The sequence below is a fragment of the Tachysurus vachellii genome, chromosome 22 (assembly GCF_030014155.1).
Source record: "Tachysurus vachellii isolate PV-2020 chromosome 22, HZAU_Pvac_v1, whole genome shotgun sequence".
NCBI lineage: Eukaryota > Metazoa > Chordata > Actinopteri > Siluriformes > Bagridae > Tachysurus > Tachysurus vachellii.
In genome coordinates, this window is record NC_083481.1 from 4,644,361 (window position 1) to 4,658,245 (window position 13,885).

Consider the following 13,885-nt stretch of genomic DNA (forward strand, 5'->3'; position numbering starts at 1 on the left):
TATATTTGAAGTGCACCATTAAAGTAAATTAAGAAAAGTCATAACAAATAAGCTTGACTGCACAACCAAATTAGCACAGATGGATTCAAATAAATAGCAAAGTATCAAGAAGAAATGTTCATTTTCTTTGCACTTTCCTCTTTTTCTTGAGTTCTTGAAACATTTCCTTATTTCCTTGAGTGTCATTAAGTGTAATGTGTTCAGTGAAAAGAAATGTTTGTTTTTTTTTCCTCTGTGCAATTTATAAGTGGTATAAATATGATATGATAAATATGACTGATTAATTATCTCACAGTGCCCCAATTTGTAGTACTGACATCATACTGTCCAATCAATGACTCTCCATAATGTTCCAGTGCACTGATGGAAAAAATATCCAGAAATATCAAGTCGTGTTGTGGCATTAGTTGACTTCACTTAACTCTTGGTATCGAGTCACTTTATCTGTACTATTACATTGTCTTTTATTTCAGCTGATTCATATCCTGTATTTTTATATATATTTGTATACTGGTGTGAGCAGTAGTAGAAGTGGAAGCAGTATTTATCGCATATATTACAGCACAGTGAAATTCTTTTTTCCACATATCCCAGTTTGTTACAAAGCTGGAGTCTGAGTGCAAGGTCAGACATGATACTGTACCCCAGAACTGAGAGGGTTAAGGTCTTTGTTAAAGGCCCTACAGTGGCAGTTTGGTGCTGCTAGGGCTTGAATCCCCTGACCTTCTGGTTAGTAATTTTAACTGTTGAGCCACCATTGCACTGTTGTCAAGTTGGCGATGGCGTGGCATAGATTTAACGCACCCAAATATAAATAAAGACGAACCATGGTTTATTAGACGTAAACGTAACAAAAGATGACTTGTACAAACGTAATATAAACCAAAACAAGAACACTTAGAAACTATAAAATCAAGGTTACTTAAAACACGGAAACAAAACATAAACGCGACACCGATCAACATCAGCAAACATATCGCACAATGTGAACACTGACTCGATAATTTGACACACGAGGAAGGGACTAAATAACCAACCGCATTAGGAGTAATGGGAAACAGGTGAACTCATACAAGACACACATCACATGAAGTAGTAATAGTAGCAGGAGGAGTACTAGTATTAGAAGTAAGCAAACATTTTAAATATATGTATTATTACTGTCAGGAGTGGAAGTAGTAGTTATAAAAGTGGTAAAAGTAGGAATAGTATTACTATTACTAGTAATCTGTAGCAATATTAGCTATTGTCGTAGTACAGCTGGAGCAGTAGAAGTAGTAGCAGTGGCTGTGCATTTAATTATTAGCACATTTACATTGCTTATTATTTGATTTATTTTCCCTATGTAGATGAATATATTCATAGTTTCTTCATGTTCTCTTTTTTTTTCTTGACTGTGGAAATATTCCCTACCCCAGGCTGAAATATAGCCGTACAGCTCCACCCCTTTTTTCCTTGACAGCACACTGTATAATATTAGATGCACTTTGTCTCACAGGCAGCAGAGGGCACTAAATACAACCTGCCCATGTAAAACCTTAAAACACCACCACATGAATTACATTTTATTTAAATCCATAACGACACTATTATGTCAAGATGAAATGTCTACTGTACATATTTGATTTTCATTTTGCTCATGATGTTTAAGGGAAGATATATTACAGTCTGAAGGAAACTGTCTGGGTTCTTTTTGGGGTTTTTTAAGGTGGTATGGATGGTGGGGTTTCTGAATTGTGACCTGATGCCACCAGCAAACACAATCTCATTCCAGTGCTGTCAGGGTATAAAGGTGTGACACACAGCAAAGTCATGATGATATATCAATCATTACCAAAGGTCACATGACCTTGCCAGATGACCGTTTCTGTGCCGGATGGATGACATGAGCCAGATTTCAGGCTAGCTCATATTGTTTTTGTTTTTTTTTTCTGTTTCTGTTTTTTGTCTGGAACGTTAAATCACGTTTAAACAAGTGAAAAAGTTACAGCTGAACGTCAGATGTGTGTAAAAAAAATGTGATATTTTTAAAGTAAGACTAAAAACTAGAAAAAAAGAAAAATTGTGAAATTCACAAAAAATGAACACAGAAATAATAACACAGTGTGTATAGTTGTCTGTTGAGTTTACAAAGTTAACTGCCTAGAACATACTCCTACACACACTTGTGCTGAACATTAGTTAAGAGTTAAGATAATATTTTGTATTTATATATATATATATATATATATATATATATATATATATATATATATATATATATATATATATATACATATATTGCTGCAGGCATTTTCAGGCCTAATAAGAGATAATGCCTGACAAAGTGGCACCGTAAGAGGGCGAGAGTGAAACTCGATAGACTTTTGCTACAGTATCATGTGAAGTGCCTATTTGTTGTGAGAGCTTTCATGGACCATGTTCCTGATACACAAACTCCATTTTTATTTGTCTCTGCAGTTCAACAGGACGCTGAACGAATCTATAATAACAGAGTTATTATAACGCCAACTCGCTCTCGTTTCCACTGCTGGGAAGTGTCTCGTTTATTGATAGAATTTTTCAGTTAAGTTAAAAGAATAAAAATGTTGCTAACTGGAATGTGTTGAGAGGAAAGAAAAGAAGAGGCAAAGAAACCGCTTTAAAGCGGTGATTTATTCAGCTAATGCAGCACGGTGAAAATGGGTTTATATTATTGATATTATAGGATGCTTCGTCCCTCAAGGTTGCTTTTTTTATAATAAAAGGATTTTCTGTATTAGCATCAAGAGTGAACGCAACAATCTTTCAATGCCACACACACACATAAACTATCTGTCTTACTGTCTTACAGAATGAGGTGTTCCCTGAGCCACTGTTTACCTGGACGCGAGTGGGAGGACGTTTGTTGGATGGCAGCAGTGAGAGAGATGGGAAGGAGCTGGTGCTGGAGCGAGTCCCTGCAGAACTCAACGGTTCCATGTACCGCTGTACAGCACAGAACCCACTGGGTTCTACTGACACACACACACGCCTCATCGTTTTCGGTTAGTCACCACACACCTTATAATCATCGGTTGGTCCCCTTATTGTGTTTGGTTAGTCAGTATATCAGTGTTAATTAATAATTATACTTTCTTAATTATCCTATCTGACTAGAATTCAATCAAACATATAGACTCAGATAGCTCTGCACTGTTACACACAGTCACACAAAATCATCATCACTGATGCCCAGAGATTTTAGGTCTTACATTCACAGAGCTGTAATGGAGAAAATGGCACATAGTCCATCAGATGAAGAATCGCCTCGTCGCCGTTTCCTCATTAAGACCTCCTGAAAATTTACAAATCGTCGGTGAAGCTATTTGGTGGATAAGTGTCACTATGGGGCAGGTTCTGTCTGCAGGGACAGATCGGCCAAAGAGAGCATTAATGTTCATTTAACAGCCCGACAGACCCCACGGCATCATCTGAATCTCAGCAATTGTGGGCTATTAGTGCGTGTGTGTGTGTGTGTGTGTGTGTGCATGCATGCATTTGTGTGTGTGTGTGTGTCCCTGCATTATAAATTGGCACCTGTAATAAAAAATGTAGATTAGTAGCGAGAGAGAAACGAGCTCGTAGCTTTAGGCCTCGGTAATAAACGAGAGAGAAATAATTGTGACAACGTTGTGACGACGTTGTAAACTTTGTTATATAATGATTTTTTTTTTTAATGACCAGACAGCTGCCTCCCGACTCACCCTCTCACTCTATTTCCTATTTCTATTCTCTCCTGCAGAAAACCCAAGCATGATGAAACACACACAGAATCAAAACAGTAAGTGTGGGAACCTTCTGGGACTGCAGAATGAGACGGGATCTGGCTGTTCGCCAGCGCACAAAACTTTTCTTCCTTCTCTTTTTTTTTTTGTGAGGTTTTTCCACATATTTGAAATGACAAGTGAGCCACCTGCGATGCGTCTTCGCAGCATCTGCTCACTCCAACATACTATATGAATTGAATATCGCAGTAATGAACTTGAATTTAAGAGCGCCGGATTTCCATAAGCGTGTTAATAACGTGTTTGTAACGTCTGGATACAGACTTGTTTCCTAACACTTTCTTTATGGTGTGGTTCATTAAGCTACACAACACCTTAACAGAAACTTAGAGAAGTATTTCTTAAGGCTTATTCAGTAACACCTCATAAAGCATTATAACTGTGCTTGACATTTATAATGTTTTTTTTTTTAAACATTAATTATTTGGTATTATAAGGTTCTATTGTGCGGAGCAGCAGATGGCGTTATAATGAACAGTAACACAAAATGATTATGAATTATTTACTTCATAAAGTGAATGATTCATGGCACCTTATTAGAGGCAATATGAGGCAAAATAACAGAAATGTTTTATAATATAATTAAGAGTTACGTTAATGTAAGTGTTATAAATATTAATTAATATAATGACATTATAGTGTTGCTGGGTTTTTTGTTGTTTTTTTTTCACATTAACCTTACACTGGAATTTATCATTTATTTTTTTTTTTTGTTTGTTTGTTTGTTTGTTTTTTTGATTCTACTAATTTTTCATTTTTCATTCATTAATTTATTTGAAAAAAATCAACATATGGTTGTGATACAGCTTGTGTTGTGGGGTAATGTTAACACTCACAACACTCACACTGTAACTCATAATGTAGTATAATGATGATGATCCAACACCAAAATTCCTTTTCATGTAAGATAGAAAAAAATATATCCACCTGTTTATTTCAGTATCATAAACATGCCGTAGAAGTCCATGAGGATTTGCTCAGTACTCTGAGTAAGAATGGATCCCTAGAGCTATATAACGACTACATATACGTAGACCCTTTGTGACAACTCAACTGAAGCTACATACTGTACGCTGTATAAACAAATGCACACGCAGACACGGTTCTGTCCGTTTTCGACCTCACAAAAGATGAAACTCAAGGTAAAATTCTGTCTCTCAAGGTTCATGAAAGGTTACAGTGTTATAATGCTAATGATCATTGATAGAGATCATATATATCATAATAAAACGACACGATACAAGTTACAGCTTCACCTTCACAGATTCATATTCACTATAGGCACTTAGTATACATCATGAAGCTGTGCAGTCTCCTGTCATTTCACAAGCATGAGCCAGTGAAAAACATCCAAACCTTAGTGACTGAGTGCTGCTGATGAATTACAGTTTTTGAGCAGATCTCACTGGCTCATTTGCAATTTCGTATAGCCCCATATGTAAAAATGAAGAACCTATGACTAGAACTAATCTCTCTCTCTTTCTATTTCTTTAACTCTCTCTGTCTCTCTTTGTTTTTGTTTTTTTTTTTTCTTTCTCTGTTTCTCTTTCTCACATTACCCTCTGGTACCCGCAGATATAAATTTGAATATGCAAATGCAGCCGCGAGCAGGTGCATGACTGTAGGGACAGATTCAGGTCGTCCTGCAGCCTCGTATGCAAGGCAAATAGCTTGTAGGAACAAGGCCCCGAGAGGACACTGTACATGAGCCTTTGCAGCAAAGAAATCTTCTTAATAATCCATATTTCACCACAGAAATAACTAAAAACTTAATCCACGTACACAGGGGTTGGACAAAGTAATGTGAACACAGATGAAATATGTAACATCTCTTTATTAATAAGGTGTTGGATCACTATTTGCATTAGATAAAGCTCCGAACCTTCTTGAATATATTCATACAACTTCTCAATTCCTTCTATTGGAATTTTTTAGCATTCATCTAGCAGAATATCTTCTAGAGGATTCAGAACTTGCTTCTCATGCTTCTCTTTAAAATGGCCCACATTGTTTGATTATATTTACGAGAGTTGATTGTGCTGGCCAAGCTCAAACCAAGACCGAACTGTTTGGGCTGTGTGTATTAGCGCATTATCACGGAAACAACATTTTTATATATTTTGGGTTTGTACAGATGTTATATACAGACTTTACATTTCTTAATTTATAAAATTCCAAAAAATAAATAAAAAACTTTCCGTATTAGGTTTGTTCATAATTCTGTATAAACTTCTCAATATTGCATGATTTAATAAAAAATATAAAGTAACATGCGATATATGACAGAATGTTTCATAGATTCATATTATTGTTAATTATTATGTAACTATAATATGTAGCTGCTCAGTAATATTACATCATCACTCATGGCTTCTAGGTGGGCAGGGAAATGAAGTCTGGTGTTGCAAAGACAACAAAAAAGAAGAAAAAAAAGAAGTGATTAAAAACGTGTTAATCTGGTTTTAAAGTTGCATTGCAAATAAAATTTGTATTTCAAAATTTGAATTGGACGTGAAATAAAAGACATCATTAAAATTTTATTATACTGAAATTTCATTGTATTCAACTTCAAAATAAAGCATAAACTTCACATATAAAATAGCACAATATTTAAATGCAAATTCTAGTGCTAGAAATGTAATTTTATTAAATCTTATTTATATTGTTATTCAAATATATTATTCTATTTTTTTCAGATTTTGTTTTCTCCAGACATATTTGCACTTAGTTGTTATTAGTTGCTATTATTACTTGAAATAATTAGTTTGAAATAGTAATTACTTAGTTTGAAATAGTTCTGTGGGAAAATATGGTATTTAAATAAACTGAAATGAATTTTAACTTCTAAATATATCACTTTGAACATTGAAAATGTAATCCAACTTTATAATGGCACAGCTGTTTTAAATATATATAGACATTTCGACATCGTGAAATAAAATAAGTATACAGAAATGGTTTGTGTCATAACATCAACAGTTTAGCTAACAACACTCTGCTAGTTAACATTTTTGAATGCTAGCTACAACTTTTTACTTGTCTTTAACAATATTTTGCATCAAATAATAAATAACAACAGCCAGCGGGAATTAAAAACTAGCAATAGCCTTATCAGGTTAATCGTTGATATTTGTAATATTAAGATAATAAATCTTTCTTCAGGAATGTGGTGCAAACCCTGAACATGTGGTTATAGCATTGGGTCTCCTCCATATATAATAGTAATGGAAGTCAATAGCACTTTTCACACAGGTGAGAGAACACCGCTGTCGCTCATGGTCTCTGCATGCATCATGAATATGTCGTAATACATGTTGGGGTTGTGCTTATGGTCACTTAGCATTAGTGCACTGCTCACTCAAAAGCACCTTTCAGTGCATTAGGCAATTACAGTGAAATATCGGAGGATTTCGAAAACCGCCTGCTCTGTGCTGCTTGTCCTCTGTATTATAACTTCAAAAAAGCACCGATGCGGAAAGAGAGTCATTTTCCACGTGCTCTTTTATTCCTCAGAGGTCTCTTTCTAGAATTAAATTACAGCCGACCAAAGCTGTAGTTCCTTTTATGATGACTTTTTTGTGTAGAAGCAGCGTGGAAAATGTGTTGCATCGGTTTTTTTTTAGGACCATTGATTTAAATTCAAGATGTGTTGTGTAAAACGTACTGTATGAACATTATACACTCCACTATACCAGCCACTTTTATAGGAACACCTGTTTCAAGGTTCATTCATTCTATTATCCAATCAGGTCCATTATCTGGCTGAAATGCAGTGCATACAAACACAGAGAAACGAAGCAGGAACTTGAGTTCGTGTTCAGATCAAGCATCAGAAAGGGGAAAAATGGCATCTCAGTGACAATGGGGTAAACGTGGCATGTTTGTTGGTGATAGATGGGCCGGATTGAGTATCTAAGAAACTGCTGATCTCCTGAGATTTTCACCTTGGGTTTATACAGAATGACATTGAGTGACTAGCAGAAAAGATTTGTTGATGAGAAAGGTTAGTGAAAAATAGACCACACTTTATAACTGTAGTGAACAGACAGGATCTCAGAATGAATAACACACCAAACCAGCGAACAAGACCGGAAACTCTGGTGTGTTTTTTTACAGTTGGATTCCATATGCTAAAGATTTTTTGTAATGAGTTAACATAGCTTAACATCTACTCAGATCAGCCCAGTCTGACCATGATCTTCTGACCTCTCATCAACAACGCTGAAATTAAATATGAAGTTTTTAGGAAGATCCGGATTTACCGTTGTATCATATAATGAATTTGCTTGAATTTCAAAGGACCATCTATCTATCTATCTATCTATCTATCTATCTATCTATCTATCTATCTATCTATCTATCTATCTATCTATCTATATCAAATGTCTTAAGATTGCTTGTATGGTGTGGTCTGAGACTTTTTTGCTCGGTACAGTTGTAAAGATAATAAATGATTAATTAAACAGACATATTTATATGGGTATAAGGTATAACATGAATTCGCATATAAAGTCACCTCGACAAAACTAGGGTGTTAGTATTGCATCAAAACTTTTGGTGTTGGTTTATCACATGAAAAAACGTCTTTCAGACAACATGCTACTGTTGTACTACTAAATTATTAATCAATATTATTTACATCGTTGTAACTGGTCAATTATTTGATATGCTAAAGCTGACACCTTACTGTATTTTGCTGTTTGCAGATGGGGGTCCAAGTTTGCACGCGTACGGACTGATATGGCTTCCCTTCATTCTTGTACTGACTGTCAAACTGAACTGAGCATTCGAAAAAAGAACAATAAAAGGAAAACTTAAAAAAAAAATAAATAAAAAACTGCCCACACCTATGTGTCCCTCCACGCTGACCAAGCACACACGTTCCCACCACGGCACACTTTGAGACTGTCTTCGGAGGACATCTGCAACATTGCCAGGAGGTGCCATGTTCTCTCCTTGTTTTTTTTTTTTATTTGTTTTTTTTTTTTTTTGTAAGATCCTGATGCCGACATCCGTGGTTACAACTATAAAAAAGCAAAAGATATTCCCAATAGAAAAAGAAGCTCCACTTTCTGTGTTGTCCATGCTGCGTTTTTGTGTCTCATCTTAGCCTGTCAATCAAAAAAAAAAAAAAGAAGAAACAAACCCGGGCTTCGTTCTTCTTTGAGCTGAACTCATGATGTCACGGTGGTTGTAGTGGACGGCAATATGAACAGGAAAAGACTAAAAAGACAAAAAACAATAATTGCTGTTCCACTTATACAACTACACTGCACTCGAGCACAAACATCCTCCTTTTGGACACCTTTTTTATTTATTTTTTTTGTGTTTCAGCACAGTACTTTTCCCATTCTTTTTTTTTTGTCTTTTTTTCTTGAATGGCTCATGGCTGGAATGTACAAAAAAAAAAAAGACTCCTAAAATAAGTCCTGTGAACTGGTGAGATTTTATTTGAGAAGTAAAACAGAAGACCCTCTTTTTAAATGTATTTTGTGTACATCTGTGTAAATACTGAGAGGTATATAAAAAAAATAATAATTCAGAGATATAAGGGGGTTGATGGGAGATGGGTGGGAGATTAGCAAAGCTTTATTGCTTACACATGTTTGGTCATCCCCAGTTCAGTAACACCATCATTGAGGAATCATAACCAAGGAATTTTATTCAAAAAGGACAGTAAAAAAAAAAGAAATGAAAAAAAAAAGGAATCGACTAAATAGACTTCCCTTATTCTGATTTAATGCTCCCTCAAACCTGTGCATTATGGTGGCAGGCTTGAAATAAGAGGAAAACACATCTTTAACATAGTGTACGTCTGCCTCTCTTCTCCAGGTTGTGGTGCATGTGACGTTTGGCGATTTTCTCCTCCTCTGCATCTGTTACGGTGGCGGCATCACGGTGTCGCCTCTCTCTGCTCTCATCCACCTGTTCTCTTCCTTCCTTCCTTCCTTCCTTCCCCCCTTTTCTTGTTGCATAATATATTCAGTGACCTGCATCGTGTACAGTATGTAACTCTCTCCTAACAGGTACTGCTAGGATCATGTTATTCACAGTTTCTCCCTCTCCTCCCATTCCTCTGTTCCTCAAAAGGAGTGTAAACAGGGTTGTTGTATTTGTTTCATATCACCTGTATTAAAACATGGAGATGATCAACTCAACACGGCTGTGTGTGCTCATACAACAATACACTGTTTGTTCCGATCGGCATTTGCATCTTTATTTATAGTCATGTAAGAACTGTGAAGCTTTGTGTATGTACGTGTCAGCAAACTTGCCCTCAATTGATTATTTTTATGTGCCCTGTGTACCACAATTATGAAAGGTTTCTGCATAAGATTTCTGTGCTGGAGGGGAAATAAATAACCTTAACCCCATACAGGCCTCTTAAAATTGGGCCAATTAAATAAGTTTTATTGTTTTGTTTTGTTTTATTTTTCAACACAATTTCCTGAAACTCCTCCACAAAATAGATTAACGATTTCCTCAACAGATAAAAATGAGTCGAACAAATTGGATACAGTGGAAATATTTTTCCGGGATTAAAGAAGCGATCAGCGATTCTACAGTGCAGCATGTTATTGGATAAAAGGTTAAAGAAACAATAGCTGTTTTTCTCTTGTTCTAATAAAGTTTTCTATTATGCTGACATAAACATGCTGTCATTAGTCATTGTAACTTCTTTGTAATATAAGCAGCTTTTTCTCAACATTTAACATTTAACCTTCCAGAAAAATAACCTACTTCTCTAGTCCTAGCTAACTATATCATTTTACAGAGAGATAAATAAATATAATAATGAATAATAAATAAATAATAAATAGCTTCACTAGGGTAATGACATTAAAGCAAACATTCATCATGAAACCAATTGAATATATATTTTTCTTAGAACATTTGTGAGTTGCTAAGTGATTCTAGTGAAAATATCTTAAAAAGAATTTCTACTGAAAATTGACTTCTCTTTTTCTGATTGCTTTTTTTGGGGTGTGTGTGTGTGTGTGTGTGTGTGTATGTGTGTGTTTGTGTATCACATCCTGCATTCATTTGAACCGAGTGTATTTCTGCAGCTATTTACTTTGCCTCAGTTTGTGCTTCGTGTCTCAGCAGCTCGTATCTACAAAACAAATGATCTCACCCAAGTTGCACGTCATATTTGTTTCACTTCCTGCAGCAGGGTTGATTCAAATCAAGTCAAATTGGAATTGCTTTCTCGCTGCCACCAAAAGGCACTGAGACCACCACATTCAGACTGTACTGCAGTATTCTTTAATGCCAAAAATATAACCTTCCAATCAAACGGACTAAACACGGCAACAGTGACAGCTCAATAAAACAAACAATCTACTCTCAGACGTACTTAAAAAAAGAAGTGCCAAAAAATGATAAAAGTATAATATATTACTAACAACAGCAAAGAATATCTTTGCATAAGTAAAGTGTTTCCTATAGTTTCATGTGAACTGTTTTGGAAAAGTTTGTCTTCTGCCACTCAACTTCCAAGCTGTCCTTGTGATGAAAAGTAATCCTGCATACATTCAGAAGAATTGCAATTTAAGCTCCTCTAAACACACTGTGTATTAAGAGATTAGAACTGAAGCCTAGGTAGGAGGTGAGATTAGTCAAATATGAGCTTAGTAAAATAGCCTCTATTCCATTTTTGGTTGGTTTTGTTTCGTTTTTTTTTTTATCTAATGTAAACCTGGTCGCCTTAAGAACATTATGAACAGAAGGATGCTTTTGTTCAGTGATCATTCTGACAGATTTGGCTAGCCTAGCTTCTGTTTTTTTTTCTCCTCCTGTCATACCCTGAAGCATTTGTTCCATTTCAGTGCCTTCTCCATTTCAAACAGGGCCCTGCAGTACATTCTGGGTCTCTTCATATCTCGGTTAAGATATGAAGAAAGGCTCAGAGTCGTCATCTCTAATAAAAAGCGTTAGAATATTGCTCAAATTGCAGTTTAATGGCTGAGTTATTGGCTGTGAATAAAGCTGATGCCAATAGTTTGTTTACAGAATGATGTTGATCATGTGAGTGAGGCATAGGAGCGATATCTTGTTTTCCTCCACAGCTTCGGGGAGATTGAAACGCCCATTATGATGAGAACATGCAGCAAGACAGGATGAGGAAAGCATACTGTGTCTGTACTATTCTTATTTCAGAACAAATCATGTATTTAAACAGATATAAATGGGAATTTATTGCATATTATTTTCAGTTGTTGTTTGTTTGTGAAGCATTTGGTTTAAAACTGCGTTGCCTTCAAATTGGTTTAAAATTGCGTAGCTGTCATTTATACGTTTTTGGAAATGTTGGAAAAAACAGTAACACAACTTGGGCGATGTTGGTTATGTGTGTGCCCATGTAGATGATATCATTGTATAAATAAAGAAAGTCTACTGAGCTCATTTAATCTCTGTAAAACATTATAACCTTGCATTATAACATATTTACGTAGAAAACATTAGGCATCCATTTATAACATGTCATATACTCTGCATGATCCCTGTATATGTATATATTCATTCATTCATTCATCTTCTACCGCTTATCCGAACTACCTCGGGTCACGGGGAGCCTGTGCCTATCTCAGGCGTCTATATGTATATATATATTTATATATAAATGTATATATTTATATAGTGTCATATAGCCTTCATAATACCTCTATAACTATAGTTTCATGATTTAAAAAGTGCTATTCATGCAACTCTATAATTTAATAATTTAACATCGTAGGTGCTTTGTTACATAATTATATGACCTCAGTGTAGACACTCAGGAGAATACAAGACAACATACAACTTGACTATGTGTTATGTAGTCAGTATGACATCTTATAATGAGACTTAAATGTAATTAGTTTATGTTACATGCACCATAACCGAACAGAATTTTATCCCAGCCAATGAGAGACAAACTGGAAAATCTGATCCTCTCATTGAAATTAGATCTTCTCATTGAAAGACTTATATCTTAGCCAATGGGAAATACTCTTTCCAATTTTAATCTGGATTTTAAAAATGTAAAAAATTTTAAATGGATGAAGCGACTGCCAGAACGTGCAGGGACGAAATTGTGCTCCTCTTTCTGCTGTTTACAAACTGGCTGGATTTTGAAAATGATTGAGAGTTTTTTGCCTAGGCATATTTGCATGTGGTATTGCATTCTAGCTTTTCTTGTTTCTTGTTTTCTAGCTTTTACAAAGTTTTAGCTTTGTACCAAAGTAGCAAATATACACACGCTACGTAAGTATAAGGGCTTTATTAGCCAATCATAAGACATAGAGGAAAAACATGAAAAAATGGGAATTTTTAACAGTCAAATCCCAGTATTTACTGTCTAATAAGAACAAATTGATAACTATATATCTATCTGTGTATATACATACAACTTGTTATAGATTATATATTAGTTATAGATTAAATATAAAATTCTATTTTAAACTTTACCTTTAAATCTCCCAAATAAACAATTTAAACTGTATATGCATTAAGTAGCAATGACCAAGCCTTTAAAAATGTCTTGTACCCAAGCGTACGATAGATAGATAGATAGATAGATAGATAGATAGATAGATAGATAGATAGATAGATAGATAGATAGATAGATAGATAGATAGAATTTATTTCAAATACTATCCACTGCTGATTAACTACAATATGTTTGATAAAAACCATGTCAACTATTAATGGCAACCCTGTATGATATCAAATTTGCTTGGTCTTTTGCAATTATCAGACAAACATGTTGCCAAATCAACTGTCGCACTTGTCAGGCCACCAAAACGTTCCACTTGACATATGAGAGGTAGGAGGTTGAGGGAGCCAGTCTGTGTTACTATCAATTATTCAGACCTATTCAAGTGTGCTTGTTGGTTTGAGTTTCTTAAGAGCATATACATGACAGTGCTATCAGGTAGTAACAAAAGTCTTTAAAACCCAATGTTCTTAAAATTAAATAAATTACATACAGTGGGAGAATTGAATACATACAGTATGTAATCATGCCTGATGATTTGTGCAAACAGTTGCATCCTGGACTGTGCACTTCTGTATGTGTTTAAGGTTTTTAACAGCTA

General features: G+C 35.1%; 1 protein-coding gene across 1 annotated transcript in view; it reads left to right on the forward strand.

Annotated features, from left to right (window-relative positions):
• The window catches only part of igsf21a (immunoglobin superfamily, member 21a), a 284,131-nt gene extending 273,953 nt beyond the window's left edge, over window positions 1-10,178 (forward strand). Inside the window, exons 8-10 of the mRNA XM_060858045.1 lie at window positions 2,834-3,026; window positions 3,764-3,802; window positions 8,513-10,178. Of these exons, the coding sequence (XP_060714028.1) occupies window positions 2,834-3,026; window positions 3,764-3,802; window positions 8,513-8,589 (309 nt within the window). The 3' untranslated portion in view covers window positions 8,590-10,178. The remainder of the gene's footprint in view (window positions 1-2,833; window positions 3,027-3,763; window positions 3,803-8,512) is intronic.
• Window positions 10,179-13,885: the final 3,707 nt, after the last annotated feature.